General features: G+C 40.5%; 1 protein-coding gene across 4 annotated transcripts in view; it reads left to right on the top strand.

Moving 5' to 3' along the window:
• GARRE1 (granule associated Rac and RHOG effector 1) overlaps positions 1-18,931 on the top strand; it is a 73,569-nt gene that overhangs the window by 18,824 nt on the left and 35,814 nt on the right. For 3 of the 4 annotated variants that reach the window (XR_011559828.1, XM_070760651.1, XM_070760653.1), the window contains one exon: positions 8,051-9,334. The exons of the other annotated variant lie outside the window; for it this stretch is intronic. Coding sequence is in view for 2 of the 3 variants with exons in the window: in XM_070760651.1 (XP_070616752.1) it covers positions 8,852-9,334 (483 nt within the window). In the remaining variant the exon portion in view is untranslated. The remainder of the gene's footprint in view (positions 1-8,050; positions 9,335-18,931) is intronic. 4 annotated transcript variants of the gene reach the window in all.

Genomic DNA, 18,931 nt, shown 5'->3' with positions numbered 1-18,931 from the left:
AATTAATATTCGTGATCATGAACAAGGTAGGCCTGTTCAGTATCCATCTTGAATGTACGTGTGTGGCCAAGTTATAGACTAAAATGATGTGTTGTACTGGCCTTTTTCTGTTTCTTTGGGATTTTCGGTCACACATGAAACAACCATTAAGTCAATATGATTAAAATTAGAAAACTATATACATTAAAACTTATTAACAGTTAACATTCAGAAATGTTAACTGCCAGTTAAATCATGGCAGTTTCTATCAGTTTCCACTGTGTGTGTGTGTGTAGCACAACTTCCTGGGAAGAGTTTTTTGTAGCCTGAAGAGTTGCACTGGAGAAGGCTATCCGGCAGCCAAGCACTTGGTAGGCAAGAGGGGTGTTTCCAGGGGACTTTTGCTTATTTCAGCTGGACAGATTAATAAGGAAGAAGCTGTGTTTATTATATACATGGACCCTAAACTGTTTAGGATTTTAAAGGTCAATGCCAGCACTATTGTGTCCAGCAGTTGGTAAATAGTACACATTTTTCAGGACTGACACTGTGATTCCTATAGTTCGGTACAAGCTAGCAACCTGCATTTTATCTGACTGAGAAGTTTGCATACTTTTCAAGGCTAGCCTCATGAAGAGTTCATTCCTCAAGTCATAACAGACTTGTGAAGAAATGTCTGCAAGTCCAACCAGCTCAGGAAAGGTGAATTGGCTGATAGTTGTGAAAACACACAGCTCATCACAGAATTCTATGGATCCAGTGAAAATGAAGATGTCAGGTAAGTGGCCCATGGGCTGTATTTGGCGTACAACTTTCTGAGGGCAGCCCAGATCAGCTTAAAATGCAACTGGGAAATATTTAACAAAGTAAAATACAATAAAACATTGATAATATTGTATTCAATTGGAATAGAGCTGGAGGAGACCTCTGAGGTCTTCTAGCCTAACCCCCTGCTCTAGCAGGAGACCCTATACCAGAGGTCGGCAACCTTAAACACTCAAAGAGCCATTTGGACCCGTTTCCCGAAGGAAAAAAAAATACATGGAGCCACAAAATGGGTGGGCGTGGCCAAATCAGTGTCACTTATGCCTACCCAGCCACAAAACCCTTCTGTTCACCCTATTCCCCTCTCCCCACTCTATCTCCCCCCCTCTCTGTATCACACTCTCTCCATTTCCTTTTCTCTCCCCCTCTCACCCCTTTCTGCATCTCTCTATCCCCCCTCCCCATCGTCCCCTCTTTCTCCCCCTCTGTGTGTGTGTGTGTCCTTGTGTGTGTGTCTCTCTCTCTTCTCTCTCCATCTCCCTGTGTGTGTGTGTGTATGTATGTGTGTGTGTGTGTGTGTCTTGGAAAGCCGGGGCTCGTCCAAGCGTGCGCACTCTCCAGGTCCTGCCACAGCCAACCAGGGGGTCGTAAGAGGAGAAGGAGGAGGATCTCCTGAAGGGAAGCCTCCACTGCAGCTGGCGCTCATTCCTCAGCCAGCCTACATTTCCAAAAAGAAGAAATAAAAGTTTAGCAAAGAGTTCCAAGGAGAGCTTGCTGGCTTGGCCCCGACTTTCCGAGAGAGGTGGGGGGGAGAGACCGGCTGATGGCTGAGGGCTTTTTCAGAGCCTGACCCCCAGGGTGGACATGTAAGGTTTGGCGGGGCCAGCTCCCTTTTCCCACTGCCCTGAATCTCTTAAAGCCATGGCTGGCTGCTGTGGACCTTTCTGATGTCCCGTCCTCCCAGATCCCATTCCCACATTGCCAGACCTCATTTTAGCGAGGATGGCATCAATTGCGGCCAGATCGGGCTAATGTCTCAGGGCAAAGAACAGGTTGCATGCCTCCCCAAGCAACTGAGGCACGCCCAACACCAACAAGGGCCAGAAGAAGCTCCAGCAAGAGTGAGGCACAAGATAATCAGCCCCAGCCGCTGCTCCATCCCTGCCACTGCCCTTATATTCTCAGGCCAGGCAAGGGAGTGAAGGGCGAGGGGTAGGGCCAGCCAATGATGGGACAGTGGGCCGAAAGAGCTGCATGTGGCTCCAGAACCGTGGGTTGCCGACACCCATCCACATTTAATTTCATCTTGTTGGATAGCACCCATAGGTCAAGTCTCTCAAAATCTTTCTGGATCCTGAGCTTGTCTTCTGGGGTGATGGCTATTCCTGCCAGTTTGGTGTCATCTGCAAATTTGATGAGTTCCCCTTCTATTGCATCATCTTAACTAATTTATGAAGATACTGAAAAGTCTTGGGCCTTATGGTACCCTACTGTTTACTTCCCTCCATGTAGATAAAGGATGACTCATTGAGTATGGTTTGCCAGCAGTTACAAATCCATCTGGTGGTGATGTCTATCCCCAATTTTTCTAACTTACCAAGAAATAGTTTGTGGTCTACTGTGTCAAATGCCTTACTGAATTCTAAGTATACACAGTACAGTATTTGGCTGGTCTACTATTTTAGTGATTGGCATGATTTGTTTTTAACAAATCCATGCTGGTTTTTAGTTAAATTTTATTTGTTTCTAGATATTTGCAGATAATGTCGTAAACTCTGAAGCAAACCTGCCTGAAGCCATCTTCTGCTGCCTCATAGTTGCCACAAACTCTGAGAGAGGGAAGGGTGGGAGGAAAATGGATACACTTGCTAATAGTCAATACAAAAAGTTTTCTTGTGGGAACCAAGGTCATCCTAACAGGTGGCAGTTGAAGGAGGAGAGGAGTGATCAAGCACCCTGCCAGCTACTTCCATTGGACAATGTGACCTATGAAATCTGGGGAGGAAAGATTTGCTTTTTTAAGTAGAGAAAAATCACAGGAACTTTTAGAATTGGCTTTCTGTAGATGTGCCGATATGCATCTAATAAACATGATCTTTGAGGAATTTACCTGTCTCGGAGTTCTGATTTTAGGAAATGCATTACTCGGAACGCTGACATATATTGAAAGAAACTGTTTAAATTATCTTTAACTTTTGTTGCAAGTTTTCCTTCATTCTGAGCTTTTGCTTTCTGACTTCCAAAAGAGATTAAAATTTTCTCTTTCCAAAAAGAAAGGATTAATTAATATCTATTAACTTTTGAACTGCACATAGTCTATGATTGTTAACTTCATAAAATTTTCAGTGTTTAATAGTTAAAGTTCAAATCAACTTAGAATACCTTCAGAGAAGAAGGAAAGAAGGTGAAAACTGAAAGATAAGGGCAAATTTTCTTTTTTCTATTTTTTTCTTTTATTACAATATTTTTTCTTTTATTACAATATTACATTAAATTAAAGAAAAAGATAAAAAATTTAAGTTTATATGAATACATACTGTTGGGAGAAATGTAGTCCCACAAATAGACATAAACATCGACTTATACAGCTGGACGGGATCTTAGAGGTCTTCTAATCTAACCACCTGCCCAAGGTAGGAGTCTTTATTCCAGGGGTCCCCAAACTTTTTACACAGGGGGCCAGTTCACTGTCCCTCAGACTGTTGGAGGGCCGGACTATAAAAAACCTTACTTAAAGTAAAAAACAAAATGGGAACAAATACAATATTTAAAATAAAGAAGAAGTAATTAAGTAATAAAGTAATTTATACTTCTTTATTAACAAATAAATTTAAACTTAAATCAACAAACTCCCTTCATTTCTCCTTCCTTCCTTCCCTCCCTCCTTCCTCTCCACTTCTCTCTTCCCTCTCCCTTTTTTCCTTCTCTCTCATTTGTTTCATTTTCCTCTCCCTCATTCTTTCCCTTCATCATTTTCTCATTTTTTTCTTCCTCTTTCTCTCTCACTCACTCTCTTCCCATCTCTCCCTCTTCCTTTCTCTCTCCCTCTTTGTATCTCTCCCTCTTTCCCTTTCTCTCTCCCTTTTTCTTTCTTTCTCTCTCTCCCTTTCTATCTCTCCATCTTCCTTTTTCCCTCTCTCCCTCTTTCTCTCTCTTGCTTTCTTTCTCTCTCAAACACTCTTTCTCTCCCTCTCTATCTCCCCCTCTTTCTTTCCCTCTTTCTTTCATTCTTTCTCTCTGTCCCCCCTCTCTCTCTTACTTTCTTTCTCTCTTTCTTTCATTCTTTCTCTCTGTCCCCCCTCTCTCTCTTACTTTCTTTCTCTCTTTCTCTCTGTCCATCTCTCTTTCTCTCTCGCTTTCTTTCTCTCACTCTCTTTCTATCTCTCTCTTGCTTGCTTTCTCTCACTCACTCTCTATCGCTCCCTCTTCCTTTCTCTCTCCCCCCTCTCTCTTTCTCTATCTCTCCTTACTTTCTCTCTGTCTCTCTCTTTCTTGTTTGCTTTCTCTCACACCCACTCTCTTTCTCTCTGTCCCTATCTCTCTCTCCAGCAATGGCTTTCTCTCTCTCTCTCTCTCTGTCTCTCTCTCCAATTACAGTTACGACGACCCGGGGAATAGCAGCAGAGCTCGGAGGTTGCAGCAACGCAGCGCTGAGAAGGACCGGCTGTTGGTCCCTTGAAGTTGCCGCCGCTGCCTCCATTCGGGTGAAGGGATCTCTGTGGGTGGCGGCGGCTTCAAGGGACCAACAGCCGGTCCTTCTTGGTGCTGTGTTGCTACAGCTTCCGAGGCTGCCGCCACCACCACCTCCGTTGGGGCAAAGGGATCTCCTCGGTGGGCAGCCTCGGAGGCTGCAGCAATGCAGCGCCGAGAAGGACCGGCTGTTGGTCCCTTGAAGCCGCCGCCGCTGCCACCACCTCTGGGCAAATTCGGGGGGTTCCTGAATCTCCCGTGCACTCACTGCGGAGGAGGAGGTGGGGAGGAGGAGGTGGAGAGCCAAGGGGCAGGGAGGAAAGCGGGCCTGCAATTCGTCCCTTTCTTTCTCGCCTTTAGGGAGAGGAACTGTTGCTGCTCTGCCATAGGGCAGCAACAGTTTCTCTCCCTAAAGGTGGCAAAAAAGGGGCCAACTGCAGGCCCGCTTTCTTTCCCACCCCTTGGCTCTCCACCTCCTCCTCGCTCAGCAGCAGACCGCGGTGAGTGAGTGGACAGGAGATTCGGGAGCTTATTATATCTATTGGTAAAATCTTGTGTGCTGCCGCGGGCTGGATAAATGGCCTCAGCGGGCTGTAGTTTGGGGACCGCTGCTTTATTCCATCCTGGACAAATAGTTGTCCAATCTTTTCTTGAAAACCTCCAGCAATGGAGCACTGAGAACTCTGTGAGGCAAGCTGTTCCATTGATTGTTCTCACCATCAGGAAATCCCTTCCTATTTCCAGGTTGGATCTTCTGCTGACAGGTTTCCACCCATTGCTTCCTGTCTTGCCCTCAGGTGCTGTGGAGAATAAATCAGCACACTCTCCTCTTTGACAGCCTTTCTAATGTTAGGATATAGCTATTATGTCTTCTTTAAGCCTTTTCTTTGTTAGGCTAAATATATTTAGTTCCCTTAGCTGTTCATTGTACTGTCTATCCCACATTCTTTTATCTTAACCAAGAAATAGATTATGATCTCCTTTGTCAAATACTGAAGTCTATGTATGCTATATCCAAAGTGTTTCCTCAACCCTCTAATTTAGTCACTTTATCAAAGAAGGCAATATGGCTTGTTTGGCATGATCCATTTTTGACAAACCCATGCTGGCATCTAATAATCAGCTTGTTCATTCTAGGCACTCACATATCCATTGCTTGATCATATTTTCCCAGATAGCCCAATGATATGCCATGCAGGGCTTTATAAGTAACAATCGCCACCTTGAACCACACCCAGAAGCCTGCTAAAGTTAGAGCAGTGTCATCATATGGGTATGAGAGATGGCCAAAACTGCCTGAACCAGATTAGTTACAGCTTCTGAATGCTCCTTATAATGTATATTTGTAGGATAGAGTATCTTAGAGTAATCAATCTGTCAACTTCACCTCTGTAACTGTCTGGTTTGTTTCTGTAACCCAATAAGAAAGACAGAGATTTCAGAGGATAATTAGAACTGCAGAAAAAACAATTACTACCAACCCGCCTTTCACTGAGTCAAAAAGAGGGCTGTGAAAATATTTACAAACAACCCCCCCCCCACGTCCTAGACATACCAACTCCTACCCTCAAAATGATGCTATAGAGCACTGCACACCAAGACAACTATACACAAAAACAGTGTTTCCCTGAATGCCACCGCTCTGCTAAATAAATTATGATGTTTGGCTATCATGTTGGAAGAGGACCTTGACAGATAATTCCCTCACCACTGTCTTAACTATTCACTAAGGCTGCATTACTATTGGTATTAATCTTCTCATTGTTCCTATCACTCATCTCTCCCACAAATGACTATGACTGTAACTTGTTCCTTGTATTCTTTCAATATGCGTTTGTTTCCTGATTGTTTATTTGTAACCTATGACAATCATGAAGTATTGTATCTCATGATTCTTAACAAATGTATCTTTTCCTTTATGTACACTGAAAGCATATGCACCAAAGACAAATTCCTTGTGTGTCCAATCATACTTGGCCAATAAAGAATTCTATTCTATTCTATCCCATTCCATTCCATTCCTTTCTACTCTGTTCTACTCTGTTCTACTCTACTCCGAATTGGGAGATAATTAAGGTAAGAGTTGCTGTGTGGAGTATGAGTTACTGTGAGCAAGGCTTCCTGATTCAGAAATGGCAGGTTACAAGCTGAATCTGTCCAAAGGTCTCCTCAGCTGCATCTGCTCTTGGGGTAGGACCTCCAAGTCCAGGAGGAAGCCAAATTCCCCACCAAGTTCCCTACGCTGACTGGAGAATTCTGAGAGTTGAAGTCTACAAGTCTCAAAATTGCCATTTGGGCACCCCTGCCCTGGTTAATGGTGGAAAAGGAGGTCTCCTCACAGCTACTCAGTCTTCTCCAAAAAGTCTTTAGTCACCCATTAGACTTAGGCAGACCCCAGACAATGGGAAAGGGCTGTTTTGATTGGGCCAGAATGGACATGTGCAACTGGGAAGAAGCCCAGCTTTTGCGTTCCCTTGTAAGTCAGCTGGTATTGATATGATTTACTTTTTATAAGTTATAACCCTCCTCTGAATAGTGAGCAAGCTCTAAATATTTTCAATAAAGGGGGGGAACCTCCATAATTTAATAAAGATGCACTGTGCTCAGATCACTGATTTCCAAGTGCTGATGTGATTTGCAGAGATCCTGAGGAAGAGGAAGCAAGTCTTGTTAATACTCTTGGACTGAACTCTTTGTTTTTTATTATTCTTTTCCCTTTCTTTCTGCTGTTTCTAGCCAGGAATGTGGCGTTATGTTGTAGGTGAAAAAGTGGCTTCCATGAGCAAGAGACTCAGAGAAAGAAAGAAACTTTTTCTAGGCTTTATCCTGGGTTTTTATTTTTTTAGTTATAATTTCTGAGACCTATACAGGTAGTCTTTGCTTTTCAACATTTCATTTAGTGACCATTCAAAGTTACCATGGTGTTGGAAAAAAGGGACTTATGACCCTTTTTTTTTTTTACTCTTGGGACCACTGCAGTATCCCCATGATCATGTGATCAAAATTTGACAGGCAAAGTCAATGAGGAAGCCAGATATAGTTAACAACTGTGGTACTAACAGAACAACTGCAGTGATTCATTTAACAGCAAGAAAAGTCATAGAATTCACTTAACAAATGTCCCAGCAATTACGGTAGCTTAATTGTGGTTTTAAGTTGAGGACTATCTGTATATGCATACAGAGGTGTATACAAGTGTGCCACAGATTTTTTTAAATCCACCAGGAGGATCTCCAATATTAATTTCAGTTATAACTGGTGAGCTAAGCTGAGAAGTGGCTATGCTGGGCGTTTTGCAGTATTTCTAAGTACTCCTCAGCAAGACATTTTCTTAAAATCGGTCACATTTAAATATCATCTGACTTCTCTCAAGGCATTTTGCAAGACCAAAAGTATAAACAGAGGAAGTGTTAAATGTCTGAACTTTGGATTGGACTGTAAATGACAAAAGACTTGTGATATCTTGAATATATTTATTGTATTTTAGTTTACAAAAAATAAGATACCTAAGTGTTTATGTACTACTATCCAGATTATTGTCAGACAAGTAAGAGTTAACTTTTTATAATAGAACATATTACTGAACAATAAACTTTTTGCAATTTTCCCTTGCCAGGAAATGACCTAGAGGCCTTACATTTCTGCGTCCTATATATTCTACAATCAAGAAAAATGAACCCTGAAAGCACCACTTAGTAATATTAAAGGAAACTACCTCAGCACCAAGAAGCAAAAGTGGAAAGGCTTGCAATAAGAAGAAAAGAAAACATATGTTATGAATGAAGTGTAGTAGCAAAGACTCTAGAAAAATATATGCTTTTTTCAGTATTAAGATGGGATTTGACTGACTGGCTCTGTCAAATCAAGAAGTTATTTTGTCCGCTGACGTTAAGACTCAGTGATTCTTCAAGAACAGTCATAGTCTGCATTATTCATCACTGTTGAACAGTGATTTTGCTTTTCCTTTCCTAATACTAACTGAAGAAAAATATAACAATGGTACTACTTTTTAAACATGGGTTTTCTTCAATTTAAAACAAAATTAACAACAGGTGTCAGAAATGCATTGACAGGAAAACTACAGCAAATGGCTCTTTTGTCTTGTACATTGCAACAACATTTTGGGTGCCCACTGTAGGATGCTTAAGGAGAAAATAGTATTTTTAGTTACCACCACTTGCTTTTATGATTAAAACTTGTAATTGCAGCAGTGCTGCATTTGAACAGTGAATTGTACGAGTCAGCAAAACAGCTGCCATTTTCACTACTGACACCTAGTACCTAGATTTTTTTTTCAAATGCCTTTTCTGAAAATTATGTGCATGCTCCTCTGCTATTGCTACGCATAGATGGATTTCCAAGAGAGCAACTCATGAGAATGAATTAATTTGAAAAACCCTTGGCCAAGTACTTCCTTATGTATTGCTGCAGTGCACAAGAAAGTAAAATGGACTATAAGCGGCGCTTTTTGCTTGGCGGGTCCAAGCAAAAAGGGCAGCAACACCAGCAGTATCAAGTGCCAGAACTGGGCAAGACTCTGGGCGCCTCCTTAGCATCTCCAGCTCCAACCTCTCCTCTGGTTTCCCTGGGTGCTGCGGGCAGCTGCAGTCACGCGACCCCGGTCGCAGACCTCCAGCAGGGAATCTCCAAATACCTAGATGCACTCAATGTATTTTGTCGTGCAAGCACTTTCCTCACAGACCTTTTCAGCAGTGTATTCCGGAACTCGCACTATTCTAAGGCAGCTATGCAACTGAAGGACGTGCAGGAACATGTCATGGAGGCAGCAAGTCGACTCACAGCAGCAATAAAACCAGAAATTGCAAAAATGCTCATGGAACTTAGTGCTGGAGCAGCCAACTTTAAAGATCAGAAGGAGTTCAGCCTACAGGACATTGAGGTAAGTTGCTTCCTTTCTTTAGGCAAGATCTGCTGAGAGGTTTTAGGGTTGCAGTTAGGGTAGACATATCCAGTAGAAATTAGAGAAACACCTGGTATATGCACCTGGTATTTTCTTTGGAAAAAGAGTGGTTGTATTCCTATGAATTGTTTAACAAGTGGACTGATGCTGTCATAACAAATACCTTCCCAAGTACCAAGTACCACTAATAAACAAAACAAGCCTTCATAGGATTATGGATAAATGGTAAATTAGCTTTAGTTTGATACTGACATTATAAGAATAACTGCAATTGTTGTTTTTATTTTCCCTAGAATCTACGGGTCCCTTTTCTTTTATATCAATCCCTGTGCACGTAGGAAATAAAGTGCAAAAATTCACCAATATATCCATCTATTACTGCAGTGACTGTTAAAAAAAACCCCCAATTTCATTATAGTGTAGAATTTGGGCGTTTAAAGTAGTAACTGAATCCATATGTTTGAGTATGCTGCTTCTAGACATTGCCTCTAAGAAGATGACACTGATCTAATATTAAATTTTGAACCCTTTGAATCTTTTTTGAGGTTTGGTAAGTATTCAGAAATAAGGCCCACCAGTAAAGTTTACAATATGCACTGAATTCCTGAATATCTTATAAAGTTTCCAATTGTCATGGTTCCACTTTATGATTTTAAAAGGTGATAAAATACTTATTTTGCAGTGTGATAGAGTTTGATTGTCTCTTCCAGCAGCAATCGGTATATATCGAATAAGAGCCACCCATAACTGATAACACAGTTCCTCTGTTTGGAATAATAATTAGTGCTCATTTATTTATTTATTTGATTTGATTTGATTTGATTTGATTTGATTTGTATGCCACCCCTCTCCGAGGGCTCGGTAATGCATATGGTTAAGCACAGCCCCGAAAAGATGGGAGATCCTCTGGATTGCTCCTTTGTTTATGGAGAGAGACATTCAGCTAATTTTGGATGGTGCCATATTTTTTTTTAGCATTTTAGGCTTGCTGAATAGCTTTTAAAAATGGCTCAGAACACAGAATAACAGAGTTATATATAGGGATCTGGGAGGTCTTCTATTAAACCCCCACCCCCACACCCTTCTTAAGCAGGAGATAAATGGGGGTCTAATCTGTTCCTAAAACCTCTGTGATGGAGTACCCACAACTTCTGGAGCCAAGGCAAACCACTGATAGTTTTCACTGAGAGGAATAAAATAGAATAGAGCTGGAAGGGACCTTGGAGGTCTTTGAGTCCAGGCCCCCTGCTCAAGCAGAGAACCTATGCAATCTCAGAGAAGAGACTGTCCAATCTCTTCTTAAAAACTTCCAGTGATGGAGTGCCCACAATTTCTGGAGGCAAGCTATTCCACTGGTTAATTGTCCTCATTGTTAGGAGGTTTCTCCTTAATTCCAGGTTACTTCTCTCTTTGATTAGTTTCCATCCATCTCTTCTTGTCCTGCCCTCTGGTGCTTTGGAGAATAATTTGACCCTTCTTTGTGGCAGCCCCTCAAATATTGGAATATTGATATCACGTCGCCCCAATTCTTCTTTTCTTTAGAATAGCTAAACCCAAAACATTCAGCTGTTCTTCATATGTTTTAGTCTCCAGGCCTTTGATCATCTTAGCTGCTCTCCTCCGAAGTCTCAACATCTTTTTGTAGTATGGTGAACAAAATTGGTTGTAGTATTCCAGGAAATTTCTCCTTGGTTCTAAAATGGATCTCTCCTTGATAAGTTTCCATCTATTACTTCTTGTTGTACCCTCAGATATTTTGGAAAATAATTAGCCCCTCCTTTTTGTGACAGCCATTCAAATATTAGAAGACTGCTATCATGTCAAACTTAGTTCTTCTCTACATCAGACCTGACATTCCCACTCATGGCAACTGTTCATCCTGTGCTTTAGCTTCCAGTCTCCTAGTCATCTTGGTTGCTCTTCTGTAGGAGATGACCAGGCTGAGCCCGAAGGAGGGGTCAGATGCGGTCTGGTCCAAGGCTCCTGTGAGCAGACTCATGCTAAGCTGCATCAAGAGCCTCAGCTGAACTATGCAAAAACTTTGGGAAAAATCCCAAACCCCACCGCATAGGGTCAATCCCAATCAGTCTTGGAGTGGACTGATCAAATAGGGATACCTCTCTTTAATTAGGAGCAGTCATGACAGTGAACTCATACTAACATTTCTAAATTCCAGATCACAACACCACAGTCCCAAGACAAAAAAAGACACAATGTGTGTGACCTCTATTTGTCTTGGAAAAAGACTGCACATTCCATTTTAGTCATGTATCAAGAGCCTGACAACACATCGCTTCATCCTATACTTAGGCCTTTGGTTTGTTTTCACATCCAAATGAAGATCATGTGTATTTCTCTTATTCTAATTATCATATTGGTCATACCTCTCCTCCCAGCTTCTCAATAGTTTCCTAGACCACAGCCTACTTTTTGGTAAGGGAGAAAAATGTGGTATAGATGGCATCACCGCCACCACCAGATGGATTCATAACTAGCTAAGCAACTGCATTAAACTTGTAGTCCTTACTAGATTGTACAATATGTGTATACGATCCCCAAGCTTTATATATATCATCCACAAATTTGAAAATCATAGTTTTGACTGTGTTGTTCAAAATATTTATAATTTATAAATATCACAGAGCTTCCGCCTGACCCTTCCCACTAAGCTAACACAGCTATATTAATCATTGATTTGTTTGATATACAGTATAGTAGTTCAACCAACTTTTTTCAGTCTTGTGATATTGGAGTCCACAGCACACAGTTTGCCAACACACTCTCTCACTAATAAATAAAATAGACCTTTTGTTAGCAAGTACAAATGCGGTCAAAATATATGGTACAATTTTATATTCCAACTTATTTTACCAAATTACCTTACAAGAATTGGGTTAGTGATGAGTTGTTTGGGTCCTAAGCATGATGTTGATGCTATCATCAATATGCTGGCTCTGTTAAAAAGTGCTATTGCTAACATGTTATAAGTCGCTCTGAGTCTAAGGAGAAGGGCGGCATAAAAAAATTGAATAAATAAATAAATAAATTCAGATGACATCTGTGGAGAAAGTAAGAAAAATGCAAACATCTTGAGGACATGATTTCAAAAATACTGTTGCAGCGAGGTTTTGATGAGAATTGGTATTTTTTTCCTTGCATAAATGCTTGCTAAACAGCAAGGTTATGCTGCTCCAGCTTAGTGATGTCAGTCTATATTGTCAATAGCTTCCTTCACACCTTCTTAAGCTACGTGTTGCTTCATGTCCTCTGTGTTTTTGTAAGAGATACCCCTGATAAAAATATTTCATGTTCTAAATTTGCAAAACACTCCTGTGCAACTGGTACTGTTAGCTAAATTTTCTGCATTCCTGTTCTCTATATCCATCCCAACAGTTTGCCTCAGCCATTTCTGTATTAAGTAAAAATGACAGGTGTCCCTTTATTTTTATGGCATAGTGGCTATTGCTAATACTACATGTGTTACCTTGCCATCTAAGCATTAGGGAGTACACAGTCAGAAGTGCATTTTTCTGTTAGTATAATGCTAAATATACTCACAAAATTTATAATTTGGGATATGTAAGTATATAGGAATGAAGTTACATTGGAATATGTTTCCCTTTATTGTGGATAGCCTTGATTGTTTTTCTGTGTCTTCCTGTCTGAGTTTATGTGTAAGATGATTAAAGTCTTAATGTGTAAGATGATTAAAGTAAGATGATTATCATGAGAGACATGATAGCAGTGTTCCAATATCTCAGGGGTTGCCACAAAGAAGAAAGAGTCAACCTATTCTCCAAAGTACCAGAGGGTAGCACAAAAGGTAATGGGTGGAAACTAAACAAGGAGAGAAGTAACTTAGAACTAAGGAGAAATTTCCTGACAGAACAGTTGATCAGTGGAACAACTTGCTTCCAGAAGCTGTTAATGCCCCACCACTGGACATTTTTAAGCAGATGTTGAATAACCATTTGTCTGAAGTAGTGTAGGGTTTCCTGCCTAAAGAGTAGGTTGTAGAAGACCTCCAAGGTCCTGTCCAACTCTGTTGTTGTTGTTGTTGTTGTTGTTGTTGTTGTTGTTGTTATTTATTAATTTATATGCTGCCCCTCTCCAAAGACTTGGGGCGGCTCACAACATAAAAAACAGTATACATCGAGATAAAAATAAGTTTAATATGTAAATAGATATATTGCTCTTGAGTTAAAATGATATATATAAAATATGCCCCCATTTTGATGAAGGGTGCGAATGTTGTCTGGTAGTGGGCACAAACCACTGAGCACTTGTTGTATGTTGTGTGTGTGTTTTATATTTTAAAATCAATAATAACATTATAAAAATAAATAAAATAAAATAAAAAAGAGATTAAAATAAGTTAAAATTAAGAGTTACATTTTTTAAAAGAAACTAAAAAACCTATTAACATGCATACATCCCATTCAGCAAGCTTACTATATATTCATTGTTGTTGTTGTTGTGGTTATGATTATTATTATGGGAACTGCCTTCCCTTCTCTGACTTCCAAAGCTCCAGATAGCTTCAAAAACTAAGTGAGTGGTGGAACCTGGTGGGGTGGCAAAGCAGGCCCAGTGCCTTTGGGGACCTGGCAAGCCAGGATGAGGGGGAAATAAGTGGGTGAGGGTGCTGCAGCATCTCTGCAGTCTCTGCAGGGTGAATGACTGCGAGGTTGCTGCAAGGGTTGTAACTTTGAAACGGGTTCGCATGTAGCTTTTGGAGAGGATGTTGTAGCTTCAAACATACATTAAATAGCCTGTTGTACCCCGAGGACTATGTGCCACAGTCACTTTGAAAGCAAGAAGGATTGTCTGGCATGATGTTTTTAACCAGCCCTTGTTGTCTTCTTGTATTAGCTTTGTTTATTTCTAGGGGTTTGCTTGATTGGCTTTTCCAGGATCTTCCCAGATCCGGATGTCAGGCTGATCAGACTGCAGTTTCCTGAATCCGTTTTTCTTTTTCCTGTTTTGAAAACTGGAACCCAGCCGTCTCTTTTCCAGGCCTTTGGTACAGACTTTTCCAGCCAGCCTCTCTGAGAGTGAAAAGAACTGCTTAGTGGAGGGATTCCTTCCCATGTAGGAAGCCCTTTTGCTCTTAAAGAGGCTGGCTGGAAAAGTCCATCTTGAAATCCAAGCAATATTTTGGCATAGAGCATTTGCAGCATGGGGTGTTTGCAGCTGTCCCTCAGAAACAAGAGGGCTCCAGATCCACCATGCTGCAAACGTTCCATGCCAAAAACCTGATTGATTTTGAAACTCGCCTTTTCCAGCCAACCTCAGGAACCAGAGGGAGTCATCTTGGCCTTGGCAATGGCTTGCAAACATATCTCCTGGCGGCTTTGTTGACTTTCCAAGGAAGCTAGCAGGGAAATTTATTTATTCATTCATTCATTCATTCGACTTCTATGCCGCCCAATCCAAATACAAATACAAAAAGATACAAAGCAATAAGAGAAGTCGAATATGATATCTAAAACTAGACCCCTTGATAAAACCCATTTATTATAAAAGAGACATAATCACATGCATACACACCATTCATACAATTTGGCCATGAAAGATGTACAATTCATGGCCCCCAGGCCTGCTGGCTGAGCAGGTCTTCGTGGTCTGTAGGGTGGGAGCAGTACACAGATCGGGGGGATAGTTGGTTCCATAGAGCCGGGGCAGCCACAGAGAAGACCCTCTCCTGTGGTCCTGCCAACCTGCATTGCTTAGTCAACCGGACCTGGAGGAGGCCAACTCTGTGTGTTCTTATTGGTGTCTGGTAGGTATGTGACAACAGCCGATCCCATATATAGTCTGGCCCTGAGTCATATAGGGCTTTATAGGCAAATTATATGATTGCAGGGCATAAGTGTAAAAGATTTGTCAAGCACCTGGATTGCAATTGTGTGACTGCAAGAACATTGCAATGGACGTAACTTGGGGACCATGTTGTAAGTCTCTGTTCAGCACCATCATAATTTCAAATGAGTATTCAGTGAAAACTGTCAGTAGTTTGGTGATTCTGTGCAGAATATTGGTGTATGAAGAGAAAATAGTTTGATATTATCTTGGAAGGACCCTAAAAGCCTTCAGGCTTGCTATAAGCATAGAGTCTTATGGGAAATAATATCTTTGTGTTCCTTTGTCTTCATATTAGATGATCGCATATTCTATATTATTGCTATAGTTTCTGTGGAGTAGAAATAGAGGTTGTCTTTTTTTTGGGGGGGGGGGGAGATTTTACCTTATTCTCCATCTTTAACCTGCCATAAAACAGCTTTATTTTATTTTATTTTATTTTATTATTTCATTTATTTTCTCCTTTTCATTCAAGAAGCCCAAGGTCATGTATGTGCTTATGATTGTATCCCTCACATTGCATCAAAATGGAAGCTGAACTTGTGGATTGCTAAAACATCCTGGCCTGCTAGTCAGAAGAATTAAAATAATTTGAAAAATCCATTTTGTCCCTTTAACCTACTGCAGTTCTTGGAGAGAAGTATGAGGTGCAAATTAATTGAAACGTTTGATGCAGGCTTTGGAAATGTTTTGTCTGGAACTTGTAACAGTGCCCCCTATCTGCAAGCAGAAGACAGGTTAGGGCTATTCATATACAGTACCAATCTGCACAGACCCTTGGAATCTCATTCAGAATTGCATATTTAGGAGACACTTGCTTCCTTGCTATCATCTTTTGCAAGCTTCTTAGAAGCTATTCTTACAAGATTACAATCTTATTGTTCCCCGTCCTTCTTATATATTTTTCACATCCCCCTACCTCCTCATTTAGTCTGAATCTTTCTCAGTCTTCAAACCTAATAATTCATTATTTCATTCAACAACAAAAAATAAGGTTTCCATCTTTCAAAAAAGTTTTTTTTCTTTGTTCTCTCATTAAACAGAGAACATTTGTATGAAAAGTTCCATCATTTCTGCAAATTCTGATATTTTCACAATCCCCTCCTCCACTGTGGGAATTCCATTATTCTTCCATCATTGTGCATGTAATAAACCTTGCTACAGTTACTTTATAAAGTATCGATCTGCCATGATTTTTTTTCTAATTTCTAATACGTCCCAATAAAAGGAGTTCTGTTTTTTAGCACTATTTACCTTTTAAGATCCTTCTCATTATTATATGAATTTCTATCCAAAACTTTGTAGCTTTCTCACATGCCCACATGTATCCTGATGGGCCAGCGTTCCATCCTCATTCAGATGCTTAACAATTGCCATATGTCCACTCCTCCAAGGTCACACTGGGTTGTAATTGAGAAAAATGTCATCCCTTCCACTATTACAATCTCTGGGTAAACCTAAGACACTTTTATTCAAGTGATGATGATTTGTGCACATAGACATTCCTTTAACATAAGATACTCAAATTTCCTTGCATCTCAATCTGCAACATGTTGAAGGAAAACCAGTATCTGAAATGGATACAGGGGTTGTATGTTCTGAAATTTTGTTACCGTAATTAATTTGGCTGTGTTGACAGCCTACTCTATAGTCATAACTTGTGTTTATTTATCATGATAGGCCAAATTATGGATCTGCAAACTTCTTTGTATTATCACATGCCCTTTAGTTTGATATTTTCAAATGAAATATGAAATTATATTAAATACATTCTTTTAAGTGAAATGAATCAGATTCAAAACCAATGGTTTTGTTTCTTTAAGAGATTTTTGTAAAGCCCCTGAGAAGTGGTGCAATTTTATTTTTTGCTTTTTTTGGTTAAATACTTAAAATAATGAAAAAAGAAGTCCTCAGTTGGCATTCCTATGCTGCTAGGTTTAAACTTTGTAGGAAGAAAGGAAATGATTGAATTGTAATGGAATGTCAGAGGAGACTGGATGAAACAGACAAGGGAGGAGGGAGCCAGTTCTACTCAAGTAGATTTATGTCTGACCATTTCTGACCAATTCTTGCTAATGAATAAATAAATGAAGTAAGGAGAAAGATTAAAAAGACCATATGTGCTTTGGTCGGTGAAAAGCTTTTGATTGTCATTCTTTTTTTTAATCATAGAATCATCAAAATTATTGGCATCAGTTAATTTGCTAAAAATACATAGTCTAATAACTTTCCCAGAAAACTCTTTTCCAGATAATATCACAGATAAAATACAAGGATTTTTTTTAATTTAATTTAATTTATTAGTTTTTCTTAACATCCATGAATCTGTGCTTTGGAGGAGGTAAGAGCTCATTGATGGGTTCCTAAAGGGCTATCTTTTATCACTTAATGACTTTCAATGCTATTATCTGGCTTAATGGACAGTCAAGGGGAGATAGATGAGTGATGTCCTCTATTTGCAATGGGCCACATCTACATCTCTGTTCTGGATTGAGGTGCTTGATGAAATCATCCATGTTTAAAATCAAGGAACTCAAATCTTGTTCTGGTTAGGACTATTCTTTGATCTCATATCACTTCATAGTTAGATATCTTTCTATGGTAAGACATTCTGAGCCAACTGTTTTAAAGATTAATGTTAGTAAATGCCACTTTATCAATGTGAGCACTAGTATTTTAAAAAAAACCCTCTCTGTTTGAACATGTCCTGGACTTGACCAACTGAGATTAAATATGGGCATGAATATCCCTGGCGGAAGATGGTCTTGGTAAACTGATTTTAACATTTTGGTAGGAGGGAACATGCCAGACTGTTCAACAAGATATACTTTGTGATCATTTATTATGATACACTGAAAGAACCTTCTATCAGTAGTTTGAAAGCCTGAATTTTTGTAGAGCTGTGGATGGAGTGGATGCTTATTTTAGCTCTTGTCTTCAGAGGCTGGGCTGTTTTTCATTTGTTGCCAGAAGGGATGTTAATAAGTGAATATGGTTTTATTAAAGTAATGTGTTTGTGACACATTATAGGTGCTTCTTTAGCCTTACATCGAGGTTCCTCAGATTGTGATGGCACTTTGGGAACAGAATTTCTGTGGCTGAGTGATAGGGTCATAAAGCTCATTATCATGTGACTACATGGCTTAGCAACGGCAATCCCACAGCTCCATTGCCATTATAGCCCCAGGGCCACACAGGTTGTTAAGTGGGAAAAGAAAAGAGTCCCAGGTAAGTGGGGTAGGGTGGGCACTACATGGGGGGTGGGGGAGGGGCTCTGGGCAGGCACTCTGGAAAAGCAGCGGAAGCAGGAGCAACCTCTTCCTTCCGGCCAGCTTCCCCGTGGAGTTTGCTTGTGGGAGGCTTGCAATGGGGACCATGGGACAGCAGGACTCTACACCTCTTCCCATAAGCGAGAGTTGGTTGCCAGGCACCCAAATTGTGATCACATGATTGTGGGGATGTTGTGATGGTTGCAACTTCACGGGCCGATTGTGAGTCTCCCTTCTTCAATGCCATTGTCATTTTGAATAGTTGCTGAATGAATGGAGGTAATGCTAGACTTGGACTGTATACACGAGACATGCTAGGCAATTGAACTACTTCCATGTGACCTACCTCCTGGAGATCTGGAGACCCAGTGGCAGGAAAAGTGCCAGACACTGAGGTCCTCTCCAGAGCAGGCCTGCCATCAATTCCCACCTTGCTGATGAAAGC

Source organism: Erythrolamprus reginae, chromosome 9, assembly GCF_031021105.1.
Source record: "Erythrolamprus reginae isolate rEryReg1 chromosome 9, rEryReg1.hap1, whole genome shotgun sequence".
NCBI classification, from domain to species: domain Eukaryota; kingdom Metazoa; phylum Chordata; class Lepidosauria; order Squamata; family Dipsadidae; genus Erythrolamprus; species Erythrolamprus reginae.
The sequence above is the reverse complement of the archived record's forward strand: the minus strand, read 5'-3'. Positions and strand labels throughout refer to the sequence as shown.